The sequence below is a fragment of the Bacillus rossius genome, chromosome 13 (assembly GCF_032445375.1).
Source record: "Bacillus rossius redtenbacheri isolate Brsri chromosome 13, Brsri_v3, whole genome shotgun sequence".
In the NCBI taxonomy this organism is placed as follows: Eukaryota; Metazoa; Arthropoda; class Insecta; order Phasmatodea; family Bacillidae; genus Bacillus; species Bacillus rossius.
In genome coordinates, this window is record NC_086340.1 from 1,977,111 (window position 1) to 2,003,110 (window position 26,000).

Here is a 26,000-nt window from a genome sequence, read left to right on the forward strand (position 1 = left end):
AAATTGAAAAAAAGTATTTTCCCGCCTGCGCCGCACCACCTGTTATAAATGTATTGCGACGTTGCGAGGCTCCGTTCACTCCGCAGTTCACTGGCCACCAAATAGTTCATGTTGACGCCGACAGGTGGCATCACTCGTCCGCGCTTAGTCTGTTATGTTTATGTTGATATTGTGTTGAGTTGAAAAACGGATGAAGTTATCTTTATTATCATATCTTTATGTATTAAATTCATAACTCAAAAAATTATTAGGCCAATACGAAAAATTTTAATATTTCAACCAGGTGCATAATTTATTTTCAGATACAAAAACTGCTAAAATAGCACCAATTAGGTGGGGTTCAGTGTCTTATGGTCAGGGTGAAATAGTTGGTAACCCCAACTGGCAGTGTTGCTGGCGGACTGGAAGTGTGGTGACGGACAGACAGACGGACGGACGGACGGGTGTGGTGTGTCCAGCGCGCGAGGGGCGGCCATGAGCGCCGGGGGGCGGCGGGGGGCGGCATGCTGAAGGACCGCGACGCCATGGGCCCGGCCGCCAGCCCGTGCGCCGGGGGCGGCGGCGGGGGCGGCGGGGGCGGCGAGCCGGCCGTGTGCGGCGGCTGCGGGGGCCGCATCGCGGACCGCTACTACCTGCTGGCGGCGGACCGCTCCTGGCACCAGGGCTGCCTGCAGTGCGGGGAGTGCAAACTGCCGCTCGACTCGGAGCTGACCTGCTTCGCGCGCGACGGCCGCATCTACTGCAAGGAGGACTACTACAGGTCAGTGGTCCTAGGAGAACTACTACAGGTCAGTGACTGTGCCTGTCCTCGCTAGCCGTGACTGTACCTGCTGGCCGGGGGCCTCTGTTTACCTCTGCCATGCCACCACTGTATCCTGGGCTCACCACTACAGGTCACTGGTCCTAGGAGGACTATCATAGGTCAATGACTGTACCTTCTGGCCGGGAGTTTTGAGTAATCTGCCAATAGCACAAGGGCCGATCCAGAATGATGATCAGTGGAGGGCCAAATTAAATTTTCGATTATAATTTCCGTACGTTTAGAATTTAAATATTTAATTGGTTTTATTGTAGTTCAAAAAAGTCTTGTTATCCATTGCGCTGCAGTAAAATAACAATTAAGTAAGTTTGGAGAAACAATGGTAAGGAGTTAAGAGAAAATTAAATAAATATATATACATGTATGAATGTATTCCATTTCGGGAGGGGGGGGAGGTTACGATATCCCCCCCCCCCCCTTTTTTTGTATCCGCCAGTGCAATATCAACACCTGTAGCCACATTTCAACTACAGTTCTATTTACCTTTGCTCTTCTACCACTTTATCCTATTAGGAGGACTACTATAGGCCAATGATCCTAGGTCAGTGGTTGAGCTTTTTCTCGCGCGCCGTGACTGTACCTGCTTGCCGGGAGCATAGTCATCTGTAGGCACAGGAAAAAAAAATTCCGCGGGTTTATTTCGTGATAGGCAAGGATCGATTAACTTTGACCTTACTACTGCTTCTGCGATCAGGCCTCAGGTCCCTGGGCCAATGAAAAACACTCAGTCTCGAATCGCAAGCATCCCAGTAAACAGGTCAAGAGAAAATTGGGAGGTAGCATTTGTCCTAGTTCTTTAAGGATTGTGGTGTCTATCTTATATAGGTCACTGAATCCACGAACTATAAAGAAAAAAAATACATATGTATATTTAATTTTAGACAGCATTGGCAGATAAACAATGTGCTAAAACAATGGGTATCTTTATCAAACACGGCCAAAACTTTTAATTTTAAACTATGATTCAAAAGTTGTTGGAATGGAAATTACCTGTAAAATTATCTGCTCGTTTTAATACTGGGAAATAACGAATGAAAACCTAAATAATATTATAATACGTAACTGTTTCTGAACAACGATCCTAACACCTTACTTTGTGAATTACGTATATGATAGGCACTTTGTTTTCATGCACGCGCTAAAGTACATAAATTACTATAACTTAAGAAGAATTCTGTAATTAGTTAGAAATGCGTGACACACACAAAATATATGTCAAAAGTACAATGAATAGCTGACGATAAAATACAAAAAAAAAAAAAAAAAATTCATTTACGGAATGGTTTTCAGTGAAGTTTGTGTTATTGTATGTTAAATTGTGGTGGAGGTTTTTAAATAACAAAATGTTATGATTAGGGCATTAATTTTTTGCTCATTAGCCTGCAATGAGGTATGCCCGCGATAGCGATTGTTTCCTTGTGATTGGATGGCCGTCTGCGAGAGAAGCCATTGTCCTGTTTGGATGGGGCCAATCAGGACAATGGCTGGCTGTGATTGGTGCGCCGACAGTAGACATGTGCCTGGGATAAACCCAGCCAACCACGAAACACAGACCACGCTACAATGTTTTAACACACAGCCGGTCTGGAAGTAATTTCGTGGGAAAATACATGATCGCAAGTTTTAAATTCAACAGTAAAACATGTTTTGGCATGAGTAAGTGTTTGAGCTAAGCAGTTTCGTGTGCGCGGCACAGGTTGGTTAAGGCAGACTCAAACACTGTCTACACGACACACATCAGCTGTACTCCCTCCTGCGGGCAGGCGTCCCCAGAGACGCGGGTGTCTGCGTGGTTGCCTGCCGCGCCAGGCGCAGGGTGTTTGTAAACACGCCTGCCTCCGTCGCGCCAGGGGCGAACTAGCCGCCGTCTGCTCACCTGCAATTAGCGACTCCCCTCCCTCCCTCCCTCCTCCAGGCTTCCCCGGAGACCTAGATGGCCATCGCGTCGTGCTGAAACACACCCCTGGCACTAATTACACAGTGGCCGCACGCAAACTAGAGCGTCTGGGAGCCAGGCAGGCGGAGAGAAGTGTGGCGCTTAGACGGCGTGGAGACATACAAGGACGCAGGGGTAATGCACTAGTGACAATACATGATAAATATTTTTATTTATTATTATTAAACGAATAATTAATACGATACTATAAATTATCTTCATCCGAATTACATATTACTTTTAATCCCCTTGTATCTATGGATAAAATAAACCAATTAACATATGTACATTAGGCATTAATTGTAAAACAACTCGCTAATGTAATATTTTTGGCAATGGAATTAACTTTAAATTCTCGTCTTGAAAAATCAGAAAAATACATTAAAAAACTAACATTAATCATTAATAGTATGTCCATTCAGGGTTATTTACAATTTTTTTTAAATTTATAAATATCTGAAATGTGCAGCGAGGGTGTGCCCCTGGCGCAGGTTGTTCGCGGTGAAGCGGTGCGCGCGCTGCCGCGCCGGCATCTCGGCCAGCGAGCTGGTGATGCGCGCGCGCGACCTGGTCTACCACCTGCACTGCTTCACGTGCTACTCCTGCGGCGCGCACCTGGCCAAGGGAGACCACTTCGGCCTGCGCGACGGCCTGGTCTACTGCCGGCCGCACTACGAGCTGCTCTTCTCGCCGCACGACTGCTGCCCCGCGGGGCTGGAGCTGGACGGCGTGTTCTTCGGCGCGCACAAGGGCCGCCCGCGCAAGAGGAAGTCCTCGGCCGAGCTGGCGGAGCTGCCCGTGGCCCTGCGCGTCCCGGCGGGAGGCCTGGGTGAGTCCTGCACGAGGTGACTCCCTGGGTCAGCAGCCCGGAGAAACCCCCAGGTGCCCTGGAGAGTCCAGCATCCAGATGCTCCGGCCGTGTGGCGTCGAATTCACACCGGCAGCGGCACTCTGAGTCGGTCTCCACTAGTCGGACAGAGTGGAGGGGACCTGTCCACCAAGTCTAGTTCAGATGTTTGGCTCTGGATTAAATAAGATCTGTAAGTCGACTCCTGTTCCACCCTAAAAGGGAGCAGACATGGGAGGGGAGGGGGCGGTTGAGCCGGCCTTCGGGCTGGAAAACTGTGGCACTCTGAGTGTGGTAGAGGCGACTATGCTGGTTTGGTGGTTCCAGCCTCTGGTAGACGCTGAAGCTCTAATACCCTCCCGATCAACAACATGGAGCGATCACTCACAGTTCTGTATTGTGAAAGCTCTGGAATGTCTTGAAAGAGAACTGGAATGCTACTGCCACCCTACCCTGATAGGGCGCGTATTGGGAGGGGAACGTGAGAAAGCCAGCCGTAAGGTCGGAATATATCTGGCAGTCGGATCCAGGGTGTCGGCTGAAGTCGGCTACTGTGACGAAGCTAGGCGGTCGCAAGCTCTGGGATAGCCCAATCCGATACGGGTGGACGTGAGTTCAGCGTCTATCTTCTCCGGCGCTAGCCCTGAGAGGAAGTGGAGGCTCGGGTAGGTACCTGGGGCCGATCACGGGTCTTCTTCACGCCTTCGGGAGCTTGCTGGTGGTGGGGAGGGGGGGTGGGGCTTGCTGCTGGTTGGTTGAGGTGCGAGGGAGTGGTAGTTTCTGCGCTGGCCTCTCCACGCATCCGGGCTGCGATGAAGCGGCGTATCCGTTCCCCTCAGATCTGCATTCCGGCCCGCGAGGTTTAGGGGAATCGCCCGTAAGAAATGAGCGGAGGGAAAGCTTTGACAAAATGTCAGGAGGCCGGACGCAGGCAGTACCCGGCGGGAGGTCCGTGCTGGAGGCTGGCTTCTCGCGCGGAACTCGAAACGAGAAGGCCTGCCTGGCGCATGGCCAGTTACGCCATTCTCCAATGATATTAGCCCATGAATGATCCAAGTACCGTCCCTCCAAACTTGGCGCATATGTAAGTAGGTACACATACCGGAACTACTGCTCGATCGTCGTCCGCGTGGACTATAGTTCTCGGGTTTACAATTTTCGACTACAGGTAGCAGCAGTGTTGAATAAACGCTAGGTGTGAAAAGCGCTACATTCGATTGTGAGACGGCGTGCAACTGGTTGGTGCGATTGACACAAGATAGCAGCACATATAGTCGCTGCCTCCTATTTTGAATAATTTGTATTTAAAGGTTAATACAAAACGAAACAGTCGGAAATATGAATAGGTTTTGATTTAAAAAAAAAACTTTTCTGTTTATTATGATATTAATCATGACGAATATCATATTTAAACATTTAATTAAAATAACCAGCATTTCAAATATTTGAATAATGGATATTTCGTTTGAGAAGAGCTTGAAACCCAAGTAAGAGTTTTGACACGTGTATTACATATGATCTGGAATTTTGTAAATAATACTTTAGTCTGATTAAATTGACCTGCACAAAGCCCGTGCAAATGCCGGCCATGTCTGCTCGAGCCGAGATCTTTCCTATGACTCGGTTCACATCGCAGTTGCCAGCGATCTCCGCTCAGCGCTCGCAGCACAACGGTGCAACAGTGACAGTGATCCAGCGATGATCACACCAGCTCATGACTCGAGATCACACATGGAGTCTTAATGGTGCAACTGTCCATTAGTGTCTTCATCGCAGGTGAGGACGATACGAGAACTAAGAGCTGTCGCCAGATATCACCCTTAATAATACAAACGTGGTTTCGTATTTCGTGGAAATTGCTGAGGGTTTCGTCCCTCCAGGTACAAAATTAGTAATGAAATGCTTCTTTAAGCTTTTCTTTTTTTAATTCCTTGGAGCAAACTTCACACTTTTTTTTTCCCCCTCACACAGCGCTGCTCGGTTCTCTGTCATCCCTCCCTCGCTCAAAGCCTCGCCGACTGTCGGGAGAGGGTGGCAGTGGGAGAGGGTGGCAGTGGGAGAGGGTGGCAGTGGGAGAGGGTGGCAGTGGGAGAGGGTGGCAGTGGGAGAGGGTGGGAGCGCCTCTCTCAGCGGAGGCCGTGTTGACTCTCAAAGGAACGGAATACTCTGGCTTTCCGCGAGTTTTACCCCGACTTTGGGCGCGGCTGTTCTAATTGCCAGGGGTGAACAAAGCGCTAGTTAGGCCTAATGTCCATCTGAATGTAATGAAAAACTTTAAAAAATTATAATTTTTATCATGCTGGGTTCCATATATCTATAGAATAATAGTGTTAAAGAGATAGTGCAATTATTTAGTGATAATATTTACAATGATACCAACCTACAATCAATTCTGCGGCAATGTATTTTGACATTTTTTTATGTGTACATTTTATTCTAGGTTCTCATCAATCTGAAATCATAAACATTATTTTTTTTTAATATCTATCTTCAGAATTTTACTAAGTACAGTTTATTTATGCAACGTGCCATACTTTATTTATGTTTTTAAATTTTTTTAAAAAAAAATTTATACCTGTACGTTCTTTTAGAACTATTGAATAAATTACCGAAATACTAGAAGCAACATTAATTTAAAAGATATTATCTAGTTGTGTACACGTTATAGCTATACATCGAGTTACAACGAAATGTGAAAAATATATATATATAAATTGACAAGATTAACTGTCTTTAAAAAAATGTGACAAATAATATTAAATTTAATGAAAGTTTACGTAGGCTAAAACGTATACAAGTTGAACGTTGTCCGTTTAGAATATTTAGTAACGAGATAAATATACCTACAGAGAGAGTTGGTAGGCCTGGATCAACAATCCTATGTTAAGCTTACTGCCAAACTTCTTGTAGCATTGAAGTCTGATGACGTGTCCAAAGTCTCGGCATGCCCTGAATGGATCCTCGAGAGGGGTGTACAGACCCTTGCAACTCGCACCTAGAGGCGACCCCGCGCTGGACGCGGCAAGGAGCGACCAGGCGACACACACCCCTGGCCGGGCCAGGCTCGGCGGTGGGCACCCCTGCCCCGTGCAGGACCGCGTCGATACGCCAGTGTGTAGCGGCACTCTCCCGGGCAGGCGTCTTGCCCGCCGTCAGCGCGACCGGCCTCGAGAACTGCTCTGCGGCGAATATTCCCCATACCTAACTTAAACTAAGTGTTTTTTTTGACGTGACGTCTAATAAATCGATGAACGCCGGCTGCACGCATGAAAAAGTGTCCCGTTACACACATTGTTCCGTTACGCTGTGTGCGTTGCGCTCATTGTTCCGTTATGCTGTGTCCCGTTACGCTCATTGTTCCGTTACGCTGTGTTCCGTTACGCTGTCGGCGAGTGCAGTAATAATAGGTTATGTTACAATTGACTAAAAAATTATGGTGATTCATATAATTGATGATAGATATTTGATTACAGTTTATTTATATGAAAACTTGTTCATAATTATATTTAAACTTTATAGCTAAACGCCAGTTTTTTAAATTAATTACATGTCATCTACAGGTGAACTGTTTCGTCGACTGTTTATAAAGGGAAGTAAAAAGTTAATATGGTTTTCATTACTTATTACAACAACAATTTCGGCAATAAAGGTTAATTATGCTTGCATTTTAAAATCTGATTACTAGTATAATTTCAAGTATTTATTCTTTTATTATTAAAATAAAAATGATTAAATTTTATTAATAAAAGTATGCAATCATTTCATCAATGTTTTGTTATGACGTTGTCACGTTAAACTATCGTCCGTAAACCGACTTTACAGACAACCTATTTTTTTTTTTGGAGGGTCTCGGTCAAGGAAGACTTCTAGGTGCGTCTCAGGCCGAAGCCTATAACTAGAGACCCGTGAAATTCGCGGGTTGTTGTAATAAGTAATGAAAACCATATTAACTTTTTACTTCCCTTTGTAAACAGTCGACGAAACAGTTCACCTGTAGATGACATGTAATTCATTTAAAAAACTGGCGTTTAGCTATAAAGTTTAAATATAATTATGAACAAGGCCCGGAAAAATTCGCTGGTTCAATGACCTTCAGGATAGACTCTAATATCCTCTACACAATCGGGCAAATGCCAACTGTTCATTGGCTGTTGACTTGTGAGTCGTCTGGACTGGGTGGCCTGTGATTCGACGCTTCTATGAGTGAGGGACTCTAATTGGACCTCAGTCCTCCAGATTAACAGTGAACCAATGACAGAAACAACACTAAGGTATAATTATTTGAATTTTAGCATAACACGAAATGAACCCGCGAATTTCACGGGTCTCTACCTATAACGCCTGGTCACGCTGGGAAGGGTAGCATGCATCGTGTATTTGCTCGGGTGTTGACCAGCCATGGCAGCCACTGATCTACTCTATAACTACTGTAGTTAAGCTGGGCCCGGTTAAAACCTGCATAGACACATGTAAAACCCTGTGCTCATTCACGCGGGGGTAAAGTATTGCAAGCTCTGAGCAGGCAGGTTCAGTACAGGACAAGAAGGATGGTCCAGGAAGAAGGCAGAAAGTTACGACCATGCTGTAGTCACTTGCGTAAGCTTAATTTTTGACATATTTACTGAACACACGTGATGCTTTGAAGAAAAGACAGGGTTTTTTTTTAATAATAATGCTACGTTTCACACTTAAGTCCACGCTAATTTTAGGTTGGCAGAATATCATACGTAAATTGTTCCATATTTACAATTTATGATTGCTAAAATGTATTTGTTTTCGTTAAAATCCGTTAGAACAACATTTATCATGAAAACAACATGTTTAAACGTACTCCCAACAAAGTGACAGTTCTGCTATGTTTGGAGCATGACTACTGGTCATTAATAGGGACACGGTTTTACAATGATTTTTGATATAAAATCAGGACAATACACCAAATAACACTAATATTATATCTTGTATAAAATAAAGTACCAAAATGTAACTGTAATTGTGTAATATTTTAAAATATTAAATTCAATGAATGGCATTCATTTCGCATGCAGGCTGGACGAAAACATATTAACCAAATCAAAAGAAAATAAAGCAACCTAGGTAAAACAGGATGGGTTGGCACACATATGGTTTTCATTGCCATTACAAATGGTGTTTTCATAAAAAAAAGTTGGAACATTATACGATACTTGTTACTTTCCTACTTAATTTTTATGTAAAATGACTTACAACTATAATAAAACTTTGGGTTCAAATAAAATATATAAACAATTTTAAACCCTGAACAGTGAAAAAATGCCTTGCTTGGTAATAATTTGGATGCCAGACTCATCCATATTGAAGATATTTCTTGGCTTGACGTTTAAATTGTACCTGCTCGTGGTTTCCACCAACATTTCCAAATGACCGTCCACCCAATATCTGCAGACACAGCGCCCTTGCAACAGACCAACCTAGCAGCTTCGAACTGTGATCTAGTTTCACACCATAAATTATTTGAACTATATAATTATTGTTTTTAATATTTCAGCAAAAAAATTGGTTCTCTGAAAAGTCGGTTTACGGACAATAATTTAACTTGACAAAGTCATAACAAAACATTGATGAAATGATTGCATACTTTTATGAATAAAATTGAATAATTTTTATTGAATTACCACTATTTTTTATGGATACAAAGAAGGAGTGAAATGAAATCTACAATTTAATTGATAAATTTACTCTATTTGCACTCATTAATTCAAATATGTTTATTACTTTAACGAAGAGATTATTTTAACTTTAACTTTTATACATGTTTGCTATTTAACTTCTTCCAATCTGTGTTATTCTGTCAAGGATAGGACGATGATAGGAAAAGTAGGAAACGAATGGGAGTGTTTCAAGTTTAATGTGCCTCGAAAAAGTAAAATCGATAGTTGTTCCAATCGAGTGGAAGAGAGATAGATGCGGCGCAAGCGTACAATGAGCGTAACGGGACACATAGTAACGGGACAATGTGCGTAACGAAGCACTTTTTTGTGCATGCAGCCGGCGTTCATCGATTTATTAGACGTTGTCACGTCAAAAAATAAGTTTAAGAATAAAATTAAAAACAGAAAGGTTACGCTGGTTGTACCAACATTCAGGGTGAGATGGATCATTAAACTGCTCGTAAGGCACGGGAAAAAAACACAGCTGATAATGCACAGAGCAATCCCTTTTGGTGTATGTGAACCGAACAATTGTCATCATATATAGCATTACGTTACAGAATTATATGCTTAAACACCAATTAAATTTAAAAAATCGAGGGCTATAACAGGGTACTTACGCGCAGATTAGAGCGATTTACTGCGGAGTATGGAAACAAATTTAAAAAATAGATCGTCATACTTAAAAAATAAATTAGAAATGTGCAAGCATAACCATACATGAATTAAACACTGGGATTACTTGCTTGAAAATAAATTTCTTTGTTACCACATCGATTATATTTATCAGTTTAGGAACGTATTTGCGACGCAGTAATTTAGTTAGACTTATATCAAAACTTAATCTAAATTTATTCAAGCGCTTTCCGTGTTATAAAATTAAATTAACAGTCAGCAATAAATTTATAGATATTGCTAACAATTTTTAACGTAAATATGTGTTTTAAAATTTTCTTGAAATTTTAACAGAAACAGTGACATGCGTATTTACATTATTTTTAAAGAATGAACTTTCTGGGATATTTTTATATTTGCAATATATAATAAGATTTATACTTTAATATAATATTCAAGGTAAATTACTTCCCTTTTAATTTTTGTTTAAGGAATGTTGTTATACATTTCATATCATGATGCTTTATTTTTTTTAAATAAAGGTATTGTTGAAAGTATAAGGAGAAATTCATGTTCTTATTGTTAACTAGAAAATATAATTTTTTTTGAAGGAGACAAATATTTATGTATTCAGTGTAATATACAGTACATCGATGTATAACTTCAATTAATAATAACAATAATTCGATATATAACTTCAATTAATAATAACAATAATTCGATATATAACTTCGATTAATAATAACAATGATTCGATATATAACTTCAATTAATAATAACAATAATTTCAATTTTACAAATTTAACTGTATAGGAGCTTATAATGTAACAGGCATTCTGTAACCATCATTTTAAATCGTTGCTTGAAATCTTATACTTCATCTCGTTAGTTTCTAGAGAACATCTCAACTAAAAATATATTCATGTTCCTTGATTGGTGGGATTAATTTTTCCATACAATTTTTATATAAGTTTATTAGTCATAATTTATTATTTCCGTCCTATTGAAGGGTTGAGTACGCATTTACCTATACGTTCCTCTATAATTTGCAACGGGAGTTTAATTTAAACCTTTTTGGGACTAACTCTTTGCACAGGCGTTAGTATGGTTAGCAGAGCATTTTGTAAACTTTAAATTTTTTTTGAGTATTTAGACGTTTGTTTATATTTTTGGTTTATCTCAACAAATTGCACATTATTATCACGCTCGGCATTATTTAAAACAATTCTGCATTCAATTTCGTGTCCGAGTTTCGTACTGTAAGTGCATTTGTAATACGAGAACACGTGCGTTTTTTCTTTAGCGAGGTCAGATGTCACACATCTCTGAAATAACAATAATTGATATTGCGAATAACAGAATTGCGTTTCTAAAAAAATTTAAATGCAATCACTTGGAAGCAAAGCATGAAATTACGCGTCACTAGCACTGAGCTAGTGAGCTAGGGACTCGATACATAATGAGTTGACTGTCTGAAAGAATTATTTTTTAAATACGAGTTAATAAAAATTTATTATAAAAAAATTAATTTAGTGTTCACCACATTAAAATGCTTCTCATGTAGATAAAGTTAATATCCTCGTTATTTTTTTTTCTGAAAGAAAAAAATTGCACTTGTCCGTATGATTAAAAAAGTTTGATGTCAGCTGCTGTAGTGCGCTCGGAGTGTGGAAGCTACGCTATAGCTACGCTAGCGACCTGGTATTTGCCCGCCACTCCAGCCAGGCCCTCAGCAACTACCCCCACCCCCACCCCCCGGGCCTGTTCACATCGTGAAACAAAGTCTCGTGGCACTGCGCAGGCGCACAATTCACTCTGCTACCCCAGAAAGAAAGAGACAGGGTGGAAAGCGGAAAGGGGGAGCCCTCCACAGAGGCTTGTGAAAGGTAAAATAATAATGATATCTGCCCGGGTAGCGAAGCGGGTGGGAGTGTGTGTGAAACACTGAAGGGGAGGAGGGTTGAGGGGGAGTAGTGTCAAGGAGGCTGCAAGCAGTAAACACGAGGAGAGGCCCTGGTATGATTGGGGATTGAGGCGAAGTAGCCACGCCTCGTGCGAGCTGGTATTCTGTCAGTTCTAACTGGCAGCATGCTTGGTTTACGAAACCACGATCATATTATTATGAACTATAATAAGGGTGAAGTTATTAATATTCCTGATTGTTGAACATTCGTTACCCTTGATTGTAGCCTACAAGGGTTAGGTAGGTTCAATGAAGCTCTGTTGGAATCAGTCATTAATATCAACAAGTAACTTGACGAAATGAAATGAAACTAATACCTGCAGTCCAATAGTTCTGTGATACTTATTTTTATTAGAATCGTATTATAATATGTATGTTATAACGCACTATGGAGACGCTTTAGTATACTTAGGTCGTAAACAACAACAGCCCATCGAATCGCAAGGGCTGTGGCCAAGTCGAAGTAAACGGTTCTCTGCTCTTTCGATCTGAAGGAATCGAAAAAATAAGCACTATTCGCAGAACTAGACTCAATAGAGGTGCGATTCCTGCCTCTGAGATAGCTGATCGACTGTACTATAATTTATATTGAAAATATTTTAGGACCAATCAGAATCGCAACGGAAATAAAAATAATTCAGAGCGTTTTAATGGACGTATCATTTTATTCACAGCCACGAGGAAAACAATTATTTATGGTACACAGGCCTACATTGCTATTTGGAGAGTGCAAACATATTAAGATTTTTAAAAAAATTGTGAGCTAGTGTTTCAGTCCACGTCAGAGATGTTCTCGTGTAGCAAAATAAACTTATAAAACGAAACTCGGGAATGCGATTTAACATATAATTGTTAAAAAAATAACGCCGAGCGTGATAAATAGACACAAATCGTGTTTTCAACCTTTTTTCTGGACGCGAATCACACGTAGTTCCCGCACCCGCCACTAGAATTCACTACCGGAGCAGCTACGTCGACTATCAAATCGATCGATTTGCTGAGGAAAGGTTAAACTATATAATGAAACGGCTCCGATAAAAGCGGAAAAAAACTCGAAAAATAATACTGAACCCCGGCTTTGAAACATATTTTCGACCAGTTTTTGAAGTGAAACTTCTAATGCGACTTCCAACAAGGTTGCGTTAAACGTTTAACGATACCATGGAGAAAGCACTGTTGCGTTAAACGTTCAACGCTCCTGGGGAGGGGGAATAGACAGAGACAGAGCGAGAGTGAATGCGTGGCATTCGAACATTTCGTATTTTACTTTAGTTATCATAATTCCATTGTAAATGTTATAGATTTGGATATTTCTCCACTCGAAAATGATAATTAAAAATGTTAATAAAGTTTGTCTTAAAGAAACAAAATGATTTCACTAAAAATCAATTTCTACCCCTTCCTATTTTCATTTCCACATTACGAAGTTTCACTTCTTCCGCGTGGAAGGACTCCAAGCACTATTTTTTTTAAAAATACTGCACATTTTGTTAAAATTGATTTAAAAAAAACACTATAAAGTTTTTCGTTGTTTATCCGCCGCAGCTGGCAGAACCGGGGTTGTTACAAATTTCCATTCCATTCGCGAAATTGCTCGCACCAAACATCGCACCCCGAGTGCTGAGATGTTGCTGAATGACGGACAGTTTTCGGGACCAGAGTCAGGTGTCGCTCCAGTCTCATGACTTGATGTAAGTTTTTGGACATAAGCCATTGCTAAGCTCATGTGTGTCTGTAGAAGAAAACTACAAAAAAAAACCCAAAAGACAAAAACAAAAACACAAATCAAGCAAAAAAAATGGCTGTTGTCAATAGGATATAAACACCACATAATATTCCATAACGTCGGCTTACTTCTAAAACCTCGTAACTCCATTTCAGTCAATTATACAGGAGACACCTATGAGCTTTTGGAGCACGGTTTCGACTGACAAAGATACGAGGTTTTATAATTTGTGAATAGAAAAGAGACTAAGTAGATTTGACTTACGAAGTTTGATCAGCATATGCACTATGAAAAAAAAAATGAAAATATACACCAAACACATCCGGAATATAAAACTGGGAAATTCTGGACTTACGAGGTTTTAGAAGTAAGCCGACGATAACAGGAATATGACATATACATGCACTCCCATTGCACAAATCTTTCAAAGATGATTCCAGCCTCATAGGCCGCTGTTGCGCGGCGACGCCCTCCCCCCTGGTCGAAGCTGCGGTGTTAATTAGCGGTGACGCTGAAAGCGACGGTGTCTGGCCTAGACGTCGACTCGGTTCACTGGGCGTCTCCCCCCCCCCCCCCCCCCAGCTGATGGTGCGTGGTACTCTTGCGCCTAGCTCCGCGTCTGGGTCTTTGAAGGAGTCCTGCGGCGGGTGAGATGGATCCAACACGCTCCATTGCTAGAGACCTGCAAAACTCGCGGATTCATTCGGTGATAGGCTAGAATTCAAACACATATACCCCTCTTAGATAATTTTGCCATTGGCTTACTGTTCATCTGGACGAATCTCAACCAATTTTAAACCCTCAACCAAAAGAAGGATCGAATCACAGAGACAAACCAGCTGAGACGACTTTTACAAGTCGACAACCAATGAACTTGCGTTATTTGCCCGAGTGTACAGGAGAATGTGCAGTCTATCCTGAAGACCATCGAAACCGCGAATTTTTCCGGTCCCTATCCATTGCTGATCCGCGCTGGTTGTCACGGGGCAGCAAATACGAGCACACGTCGAAACCAGTCGACTTCAAATAATACCACTTGTTCAGGCAACACGGAGAATTCCGTGGAAGATAAATTAGTCGGGAAAAAAAATAATATGACAGAAAATTACGAACACAGTAGGACGACAACGAAGAAACGCAGTAAGCAGGTGAATCCAACCCCGGGCAACGCGACCACAGCACAGACGAACGCAGCAGGTATATCTACGACGGAACAGTTGCTGCGAAGTTTTAGGGAACTGACGTCTTCTCCCGTCTTCAGGTACAAACAACGGTTCTCATCGTCGCAACACTCTGTCACCGGCTGGCCTCTACGTTCAAGACCAGGGCTGACAACCGCGCACACGCTCGCCAGAAAGGGCCAAATATCATTTTATATTGAAAACATCATAACCTGTACTGTCAGTAAACCAACCCCCCCCCCCTTTTTTTTTTTACCAGCGGAGCGTGCTGAAGGCAAAATAAAATTAGCAGAGCAAAAATAATCCAAATTAAATAGCAATTAGTAAATAAATCAAAGGAAAATAATTACCAACTTAACAAAATAAACCCTAACTGAAGCGAGACAGTTACCGCTTCGCGCCACGTTCGCGTGAAACGGTAACAACCCTGTGAGGGTAAAAGAAAATCCCTACCATACAAGTAGGTATGGGCGTAGACCTCCCCCCTCCCCTAGATTTAAGAACTCATTCTCTGAGTTGGCCTGCCTGTACTTGCAAAGTATTTCCTGTGAAAATGGGGTTGATAAAAATGTAAACGACGAAACTATGTTTTATTGAAAAATCTTTTTTTGAAATTTTGAAGTTTTTCTGCCTATTGTATACATATGGTGGAAAAGAAATGGCAGTACATATACAACATACAAGCACGCTATCGAGAGATGACTTGTATCGGTTAAAGTCCACGCTCAAAACTCTCGGGTCACGCGGCTCCCCCACCCCCCCCCCCCCTCGCCAATCCTACGTGATCCTGCATGCAAGTGTTGTATTATTGGGTGTAAAGTGTCACTCTTCGAGATCCGTGACGGGCAGACAAATTTCCGAAACGGCAGGCGAAGTCCTTTGGGATTTATTGCCCACGCAGATGTGATAACAATTTCTGTAACGATTGAACGATGCAAAAGGATTAGGACGCTCATGTAGTAAATACGCAGATGTTAAATAAAATATGTAAAACAAACTAGGCTTTACGGCAGCCCCTGATTCTTGTGGAAATTAACTCCTTTATAGTCGGTATCCGCTATCTTTAAAATATAAATATATTTAATTTTTTTTTACTTTCAATTGAAAACATAGTTCCCTCAATAAAGAATTACATTTTTGACAAACATCTCGTTTGTACAATTAATTTAATTTCCTCATTAAAATTCCATTCATTTTCGAGAATAATACCTAACATCAAAATATATAATTCACAGAGATTAATAGATTAGGCCTATCTTGTGTTTTGGCAAAAATGTAAATCTATTTGGTTAACGTAGATAATAAATTTAAAAAAAAATGGGGAACAGTTTTAATCATCAAATTTTGATTTTCATTACAAAATAAAAAAATTTATTTGAACCTGAAACTATAACAAATAAACAATATTACTGACCTCGAACTCGTTACATGTACAAGCTTTTTATTTCCGCAAGTTTTTCGAGAAGAAATAAAATTAAAAATTTAATTTTCGACGAGGCAACATAATTTTATTTCAGGAAAGGATACGAAACGTGGCCTGCAAATGAACATATATATATATATACATACATATTTTTTTCTGTAACCAAATACTGAACTCTTAGAGGCTATGTATTTTTTTCTTTTTTTTTAATAAGGGTGTTGCTTTATCCCAAACATGGAAACACACTTTTTTTTCTCCTCCTCCTCCCGCGTGAAAGGCAGGGCGCGGCTCAAAAGGACGCTCCTTTACGTACCGGGGGTTACATTTCCTCCCTCGCAAGCAGCCGGGGGCCCGTGGGGCGGCGCCCCTCGGAAACTCCTAACGAGCCGTCGCAGCCCCGCGCCTCGTAATGAAAAGCCCGCCGTCGTGCGCCGTGCGTTGTGAGCAGCCGCGCCGAGGGGAGATCCACACACTGAGGGGGGGGGGGGAGGGATACCCGGCATTCCGCCACAAGCCGCTTAGCGCGCCCCGGGCACTGCCCCCGTGCCATGCCTGTAAGAGGGGGGGGGGGGGGGGGGGCGGACACTCCCTGTACCCAGCTACAGCGCTGCCTGTCGGACAGAGCTGAGTCAGGGAATCCTCATGCAACCATGTAGGGATATCCCTCGAGTATGCTCCGTTTGGTCATTAGAAAAAAAAATTTCTTTAGAAAGAGAAAAAAAAATTATTTTTAATATATACTTCACATTTTCACACAATCGCCATTCAGTTCCAAAATGCTGCACCAGTTTCTTTGACCCCTCTGCGTGGATGTTCGCCGTCTGGGAATGGAACGGACGCCTCGGCAATAAGCATCTTGTACCGCGAACACGTAATGCGTGTGTAGCCTAAGTGCAGGCGCTCGGTAAACATCCCCGGAAAACAGTCGGCTAAAGCTACGGAAGTCGGCTAACGCTACGGAGGTCGGCTAACGCTACGGAGGTCGGCTAACGCTACGGAGGTCGGCTAAAGCTACGGAGGTCGGCTAAAGCTACGGAGGTCGGCTAACGCTACGGAGGTCGGCTAAAGCTACGGAGGTCGGCTAAAGCTACGGAGGTCGGCTAAAGATACGGAGGTTGGCTAGAGCTACAGAGGTTGGTTAGCACTACGGAGGTCGGCTAAAACTACGGAGGTCGGCTAACGCTACGGAGGTCGGTTAAAGCTACGGAGGTCGGCTAACGCTACGGAGGTCGGCTAACGCTACGGAGGTCGGCTAACGCTACGGAGGTCGGCTAAAGCTACGGAGGTCGGTTAAAGCTACGGAGGTCGGCTAAAGCTACGGAGGTCGGTTAAAGCTACGGAGGTCGGCTAAAGCTACGGAGGTCGGCTAAAGCTACGGAGGTCGGCTAAAGCTACGGAGGTCGGCTAAAGCTACGGAGGTCGGCTAACGCTACGGAGGTCGGCTAAAGCTACGGAGGTCGGCTAAAGCTACGGAGGTCGGCTAAAGATACGGAGGTTGGCTAGAGCTACAGAGGTTGGTTAGCACTACGGAGGTCGGCTAAAACTACGGAGGTCGGCTAACGCTACGGAGGTCGGTTAAAGCTACGGAGGTCGGCTAACGCTACGGAGGTCGGCTAACGCTACACAGGTCGGTTAAAGCTACGGAGGTCGGCTAAAGCTACGGAGGTCGGCTAAAGCTACGGAGGTCGGCTAAAGCTACGGAGGTCGGCTAACGCTACGGAGGTCGGCTAACGCTACGGAGGTCGGCTAACGCTACGGAGGTCGGCTAACGCTACGGAGGTCGGCTAACGCTACGGAGGTCGGCTAAAGCTACGGAGGTCGGCTAAAGCTACGGAGGTCGGCTAAAGCTACGGAGGTCGGCTAAAGCTACGGAGGTCGGCTAACGCTACGGAGGTCGGCTAACGCTACGGAGGTCGGCTAACGCTACACAGGTCGGCTAACGCTACGGAGGTCGGCTAACGCTACACAGGTCGGCTAACGCTACGGAGGTCGGCTAACGCTACGGAGGTCGGCTAACGCTACGGAGGTCGGCTAACGCTACACAGGTCGGCTAACGCTACGGAGGTCGGCTAACGCTACGGAGGTCGGCTAACGCTACGGCGGTGGTGCCAGCACGCAGTGGAGGCCCGCTGGGACGCGGTGCGAGTCGCGAGGGAACCTCCCCGGGACGCATCACGGTCCCGCGCGCTTGAAGAAGCGATTGAATAATTGAATAGTGGTGTCCGTGTTATCGGGTCCGCCGGCCCGGCGAGGACCGGTTACAGCTGAACTCGGCCTCTGTGGGTGGGCGACAGTGACAGATGGGGATCGGCGCGCGGCCCAGATGCGGTGATTGGATAAGACAGGTGGGCCCCGAGTGCCAATGGCGGATCTGGGGCAGAACATGGCCGCGCGGGGCTCTGATGAGCCCGTCACCCTCTCCCGTCGACAGCCCTGCCCGGGACTCCACTCAGCACCCGGCTCCCCGGTGGTCCCCCGGCCAGGAGCGACGCAGACATCCCCTTTCCCAGAGTGTGGAACAACTCGTAACGTTCCTTTTGAATTTTTGACTTCAGGGGCAGGACAATTCCCCCCAGGGGTGTAAATTCCAGGAAAAAACAAGCCCTTTCGCTGAGAAGTACGGTTTGCGCTTTCATAATTGTGACTTTAAAACAAGTCTGAAGTCAAAGATTTGATTTATGGATAACTTTCTGTGCATTTTAAAGTTTTCTGCTTATTGATTGCATATAGGCCAACATATGTGCAGTATACAAAACAAAAATAAACACCCTGTCCAGAGATGACCCGTGTAGGTTAGAATGCCACGTGCTAAACAATCACGTTCCCGGGACTGTGAGTGGGGGAACGCGACGGACGTTGCCGCAGTCCGGCGGGTTCATCCTTATTGTTTGTGCTCGCGTCCATCCGAACATCTAACTCCGTCAGTGACACTGCAGCCTCAACTTACACCTGTCATCGCCTGCGGTCGACTAGACCTGGTGAGCCGTTCCGTAACACTTCTGACAATAGGCCAAATGTTGTCTTTAAGGGTGATAGGCTACAACATTTTTTATTTATCCCTCTTTCAGCAATAATTCATAATTTCTAACAAATTGTCCTAATGTATGGCACGTCAAAGCATGACATTTCTCCCGGACTTTCTGTACCTTGTAGCAACCACATGCTTACTAACGGGCTCTAGTCTGTAAGTGCCGTGACGAGATAATCTTGAATTTCACGCGTGCAGCTACAACTGTCATGATAATCATACCAGTTCACAATTGATGAAATCAACAAGTAGCCAAAGCTAAGTCAAATACCATGTCCAAACAAAAATAAATTATTAAAAAGAAGGATTTAATTCAGTCAGTATCGAAATGTTTGGAATGTATATGAATGTCTACTCACTCGAGACACTGTGCTGTTGGAGTAGGTGTGATTCAGGCAGAGTAGTTGTCACTACTGAAATTCGATGAAAGAAGCTAGCGTTAGCTGTAGTGGCTGATCCACGGGCAATATCTGTGTCCACACAAATTCGGTCCTCTCTTCTCTAGATCGTGACTCGCTGGCCTGTTGCAGAGCTGCTACACGCCGGTGACCTGAACTCCTCCATGGACTCGCTGGCCTGTTGCAGAGCTGCTACACGCCGGTGACCTGAACTCCTCCATGGACTCGCTGGCCTGTTGCAGAGCTGCTGCACCCCGGTGACCTGAACTCCTCCATGGACTCGCTGGCCTGTTGCAGAGCTGCTGCACCCCGGTGACCTGAACTCCTCCATGGACTCGCTGGCCTGTTGCAGAGCTGCTGCACCCCGGTGACCTGAACTCCTCCATGGACTCGCTGGCCTGTTGCAGAGCTGCTGCACCCCGGTGACCTGAACTCCTCCATGGACTCACTGGCCTGTTGCAGAGCTGCTGCACCCCGGTGACCTGAACTCCTCCATGGACTCGCTGGCCTGTTGCAGAGCTGCTGCACCCCGGTGACCTGAACTCCTCCATGGACTCGCTGGCCTGTTGCAGAGCTGCTGCACCCCGGTGACCTGAACTCCTCCATGGACTCACTGGCCTGTTGCAGAGCTGCTGCACCCCGGTGACCTGAACTCCTCCATGGACTCGCTGGCCTGTTGCAGAGCTGCTGCACCCCGGTGACCTGAACTCCTCCATGGACTCACTGGCCTGTTGCAGAGCTGCTGCACCCCGGTGACCTGAACTCCTCCATGGACTCGCTGGCCTGTTGCAGAGCTGCTGCACCCCGGTGACCTGAACTCCTCCATGGACTCGCTGGCCTGTTGCAGAGCTGCTGCACCCCGGTGACCTGGACTCCTCCATGGACTCGCTGGCCTGTTGCAGAGCTGCTGCACCCCGGTGACCTGAACTCCTCCATGGACTCACTGGCCTGTTGCAGAGCTGCTGCACCCCGGTGACCTGAACTCCTCCATGGACTCGCTGGCCTGTTGCAGAGCTGCTGCACCCCGGTGACCTGAACTCCTCCATGGACTCGCTGGCCTGTTGCAGAGCTGCTGCACCCCGGTGACCTGAACTCCTCCATGGACTCGCTGGCCTGTTGCAGAGCTGCTGCACCCCGGTGACCTGAACTCCTCCATGGACTCACTGGCCTGTTGCAGAGCTGCTGCACCCCGGTGACCTGAACTCCTCCATGGACTCGCTGGCCTGTTGCAGAGCTGCTGCACCCCGGTGACCTGAACTCCTCCATGGACTCGCTGGCCTGTTGCAGAGCTGCTGCACCCCGGTGACCTGAACTCCTCCATGGACTCACTGGCCTGTTGCAGAGCTGCTGCACCCCGGTGACCTGAACTAATCCATGGACTCGCTGGCCTGTTGCAGAGCTGCTGCACCCCGGTGACCTGAACTCCTCCATGGACTCACTGGCCTGTTGCAGAGCTGCTGCACCCCGGTGACCTGAACTCCTCCATGTACTCGCTGGCCTGTTGCAGAGCTGCTGCACCCCGGTGACCTGAACTCCTCCATGGACTCACTGGCCTGTTGCAGAGCTGCTGCACCCCGGTGACCTGAACTCCTCCATGGACTCGCTGGCCTGTTGCAGAGCTGCTGCACCCCGGTGACCTGAACTCCTCCATGGACTCGCTGGCCTGTTGCAGAGCTGCTGCACGCCGGTGACCTGAACTCCTCCATGGACTCGCTGGCCTGTTGCAGAGCTGCTGCACCCCGGTGACCTGAACTCCTCCATGGACTCGCTGGCCTGTTGCAGAGCTGCTGCACCCCGGTGACCTGGACTCCTCCATGGACTCGCTGGCCTGTTGCAGAGCTGCTGCACCCCGGTGACCTGAACTCCTCCATGGACTCGCTGGCCTGTTGCAGAGCTACTGCACCCCGGTGACCTGAACTCCTCCATGGACTCGCTGGCCTGTTGCAGAGCTGCTGCACCCCGGTGACCTGAACTCCTCCATGGACTCGCTGGCCTGTTGCAGAGCTGCTGCACCCCGGTGACCTGAACTCCTCCATGGACTCGCTGGCCTGTTGCAGAGCTGCTGCACCCCGGTGACCTGGACTCCTCCATGGACTCGCTGGCCTGTTGCAGAGCTGCTGCACCCCGGTGACCTGGACTCCTCCATGGACTCGCTGACCTGTTGCAGAGCTGCTGCACCCCGGTGACCTGAACTCCTCCATGGACTCACTGGCCTGTTGCAGAGCTGCTGCACCCCGGTGACCTGAACTCCTCCATGGACTCGCTGGCCTGTTGCAGAGCTGCTGCACCCCGGTGACCTGAACTCCTCCATGGACTCACTGGCCTGTTGCAGAGCTGCTGCACCCCGGTGACCTGAACTCCTCCATGGACTTGCTGGCCTGTTGCAGAGCTGCTGCACCCCGGTGACCTGAACTCCTCCATGGACTCACTGGCCTGTTGCAGAGCTGCTGCACCCCGGTGACCTGAACTCCTCCATGGACTCGCTGGCCTGTTGCAGAGCTGCTGCACCCCGGTGACCTGAACTCCTCCATGGACTCGCTGGCCTGTTGCAGAGCTGCTGCACCCCGGTGACCTGGACTCCTCCATGGACTCACTGGCCTGTTGCAGAGCTGCTGCACCCCGGTGACCTGGACTCCTCCATGGACTCGCTGGCGTGTTGCAGAGCTGCTGCACCCCGGTGACCTGAACTCCTCCATGGACTCGCTGGCCTGTTGCAGAGCTGCTGCACCCCGGTGACCTGAACTCCTCCATGGACTCACTGGCCTGTTGCAGAGCTGCTGCACCCCGGTGACCTGAACTCCTCCATGGACTCGCTGGCCTGTTGCAGAGCTGCTGCACCCCGGTGACCTGAACTCCTCCATGGACTCGCTGGCCTGTTGCAGAGCTGCTGCACCCCGGTGACCTGAACTCCTCCATGGACTCGCTGGCCTGTTGCAGAGCTGCTGCACCCCGGTGACCTGAACTCCTCCATGGACTCGCTGGCCTGTTGCAGAGCTGCTGCACCCCGGTGACCTGAACTCCTCCATGGACTCACTGGCCTGTTGCAGAGCTGCTGCACCCCGGTGACCTGGACTCCTCCATGGACTCGCTGGCCTGTTGCAGAGCTGCTGCACCCCGGTGACCTGAACTCCTCCATGGACTCGCTGACGGCCTACGACTCCTCGGTGTCTTCGCCGGGCAACCCGGGTGGCCAGCAGCGCACCAAGCGCATGCGCACCTCCTTCAAGCACCACCAGCTGCGCACCATGAAGTCCTACTTCGCCATCAACCAGAACCCTGACGCCAAGGACCTCAAGCAGCTCGCGCAGAAGACAGGGCTGTCCAAGAGGGTGCTCCAGGTGTGTCCCACTGTTCAAATTGTGCACCTCAAATTTACGAAGATTTCTGTCTACAAAAATATCCTGTGATATTCTTAAATTTGTTATAATCTTCGTAAATTTACGGCGCACATATTTCACTTACTGTAAATATGTGCCTAACTACAATAATCTTGGTACAGAAGAAGACCAATCAAAAACTGGTTAGAAATCATGAAAAATCTCACTTATTTCTTCCAAGTGTGCGTTACACTTGTTATACCTTAAAATTTAATTCCCAAGTTGAAACACGGCTGAGTTTCTTCCACGAGTAGAGCTCCTTGTATGAGTGATTTTGTTCAATGTAACTTTTTTCCCAGCGCTAAGACTTGTGGCTGTAATTTTTAACAGTGTACTATCGACGGAGGTCACGACCTGGCGGTTGAGTTGTCCGTCTGCACAGAGGTCACTTTCCTTGAGCTTTGACTTCTCGTCGTCAGCCAGGTCACTGCGTCACAATGCTGGCCTGAGTTTAGGAACAGTGCCGGTATCTTCCTGGAGCGGGTTCCGAAATAGAAGCTGGTCTGACAGGCTTTTGAACGGTCTGGAATGAGTCTGCTCGGTGCCTAACTATACTTGACCACCTCACGCCGAGCTACGCAGAGATCGAAAATATTCGTGGACTCACTTTGTGATTCACTAAAATTTAATTACTTGAGTGTGCCTGTATACTGCTTCCGCTATTGTCACCCAGTCGCAACTTCTTTTTTTTCGTACCATGTACGTCTCTGCCTGAGGACGGGGGCAGATAGCAGTTCCCGAAACGTCGCTCGTTTCTGTTTTGGAAAACTATTGTGTTTCTTTCGTCTTTTCGTTTTGTTGTGTTTTTGTCTCGTTCCAACTGTTGTGCTGGCTTGTTTATGTTTTGGAAAACTGTAGTGTTTGTTTCGTCTTTTCGTTTTGTTGTGTTTTTGTCTCGTTTCAACTGTTGTGCTGAATTTTTTGGGGTTCAATTCATCATTTGTGGTATTTTTTTATCGTTCTCTTAGTCCATTTTTCTTTGTTTGTTGACCATATTCCTGTTATGGAATATTATGTGGTGTATATATCCAGCTGACAACAGCAATTTTTGCTTAATTTGTGTTTTGTGTCGTTTGGTTTTTTGTAGTTTTCTTCTACAGACATACATGTGCTTAGCAATGGCGTCTGTCCAAAAGCTTACATCAAGTCATGCACTCCCATTGCACAAATCTTTCAAAGATAACATCTCCCACCTGATGTTGCCAACGGCAAAACCTCCACCAAAGAAGTATCGAATCACATGTTAGGGTCGTCCCAGGAATGAGCAGCCAACATGCAGGAGGTATCTGCCCGAGATGGAGTCCGTACAGAGGCCTCTGATCCCCCAACTACCAGAGCCACGGCAGGACCGCAGGGACTGGGTATGTGTCGCTGACGGCAAGGGGGGACGGGGCAGGTGTGGTTCCAGAACGCGCGCGCCAAGTGGCGACGCAACATGATGCGGCAGGAGGGAGCCGCCCAGCAGCCCGGGGGCGGTGGAGGCGGCGGTGGAGGCGGTGGAGGCGGTGGGCCGGCCCCCGGCCCGGCGCTGGGCGACAGCAACAGTCTGCCCGCCGCCCCCTCCCACGACGAGATGCACAGGCCGCCGCTGCTTCACCTGCACCACGCGCAGACCACGCAGACCCTCAGCTTCGCCGACCTCTACTAGACCTCGCTCTGACCTCTACTAGTCCTCGCTCTGACCTCTACTAGTCCTTGCTCTGACCTCTACTAGTCCTCGCTCTGACCTCTACTAGTCCTCGCTCTGACCTCTACTAGTCCTCGCTCTGACCTCTACTAGTCCTCGCTCTGACCTCTACTAGTCCTTGCTCTGACCTCTACTAGTCCTCGCTCTGACCTCTACTAGTCCTCGCTCTGACCTCTACTAGTCCTCACGCCGACCACTACTAGTCCTCGCTCTGACCTCTACTACTCCTCGCTCTGACCTCTACTAGTCCTCACGCCGACCTCTACTAGTCCTCGCTCTGACCTCTTCTACTCCTCGCTCTGACCTCTACTAGTCCTCACGCCGACCTCTACTAGTCCTCGCTCTGACCTCTACTAGTCCTCACGCCGACCTCTACTAGTCCTCGCTCTGACCTCAACTAGTCCTCGCTCTGACCTCTTCTACTCCTCGCTCTGACCTCAACTAGTCCTCGCTCTGACCTCTTCTACTCCTCGCTCTGACCTCTACTAGTCCTCGCTCCGACCTCTACTAGTCCTCGCTCTGACCTCTACTACTCCTCGCTCTGACCTCTACTAGTCCTCGCTCTGACCTTGGCTTGTCCTCCAACCGACTGCTCCGCCTCAAGGGCTGTGACGTGTCGATGGTACGCCACGTCGAGGGACATGCCGAGCTTCTATCGACACTGCGGTCGACGTCGAGCTAAGGTCGCACAGCCCCGACGGCGCCCTTGATCCTGAACCGCACACTAGGAGAAGTGCTCGCTGGCAAGTCCCCATATGCAACCCATATGGACTGTTACTGTAGGAACAGTTAGGTTGTTATCTTATAGATTGCTGCTGACATACAACTGTTCCTTCACCACGTGAGACTATTTGTTACAAACTATACTTTGAAATGTTATTCATGCGTACACTTTTTTTTTTGTTGAAAGCACTGCCTATAGTTTCGTAAATACTACCATGTATACATAACTGCGGTCTGATCATATATTTGAGCTTATAATCATAACTATATAGTTGAACGAAATTTATTGGTTTGAGGGAGGACATAGCCGCGGTGAGGGTTGACATTTCGGTTGCCATCGGCCAAGTAACTTCTTACTGGAGGTCTTTGATTTCCTCTTGTCTTTAGGTCTATAATACTGTCAGGGATCTATGCGTTTCCTGATTGGCTGAAGCTGGGGTCTATCAGGGGCTCCTTTATTCCTGATTGGCTGGTTGGTTTAGCTAATCGGAGATTGGCTTCTGTGATTACTGGGCTACATGGTTCGTTGGAGGCGATTGGTTGTTTTTTTAGTGGTTTCTAACAAGCCATCTATAAAAAGAGATAGCTC

General features: G+C 46.4%; 1 protein-coding gene across 1 annotated transcript; it reads left to right on the forward strand.

Moving 5' to 3' along the window:
- The first annotated feature begins 503 nt into the window (after positions 1-503).
- Positions 504-24,649, forward strand: LOC134538630 (LIM/homeobox protein Lhx9-like). Its single transcript, XM_063380065.1, has 4 exons — positions 504-760; positions 3,248-3,585; positions 22,727-22,962; positions 24,398-24,649. The coding sequence occupies exons 1-4, from the start codon at positions 504-506 to the stop codon at positions 24,647-24,649; spliced, it is 1,083 nt and encodes a 360-aa protein (XP_063236135.1).
- Positions 24,650-26,000: the final 1,351 nt, after the last annotated feature.

Bases quoted from the DNA above. Each gene is read 5' to 3' on its own strand.
- LOC134538630 (XM_063380065.1), top strand. From the start codon at position 504: ATGCTGAAGGACCGCGACGCCATGGGCCCGGCCGCCAGCCCGTGCGCC. The intron at 3,586-22,726 runs GTGAGTCCTGCA...GGCCTGTTGCAG, and splicing joins CGTCCCGGCGGGAGGCCTGG to AGCTGCTGCACCCCGGTGAC. The intron at 22,963-24,397 runs GTGTGTCCCACT...GGGACGGGGCAG, and splicing joins TGTCCAAGAGGGTGCTCCAG to GTGTGGTTCCAGAACGCGCG.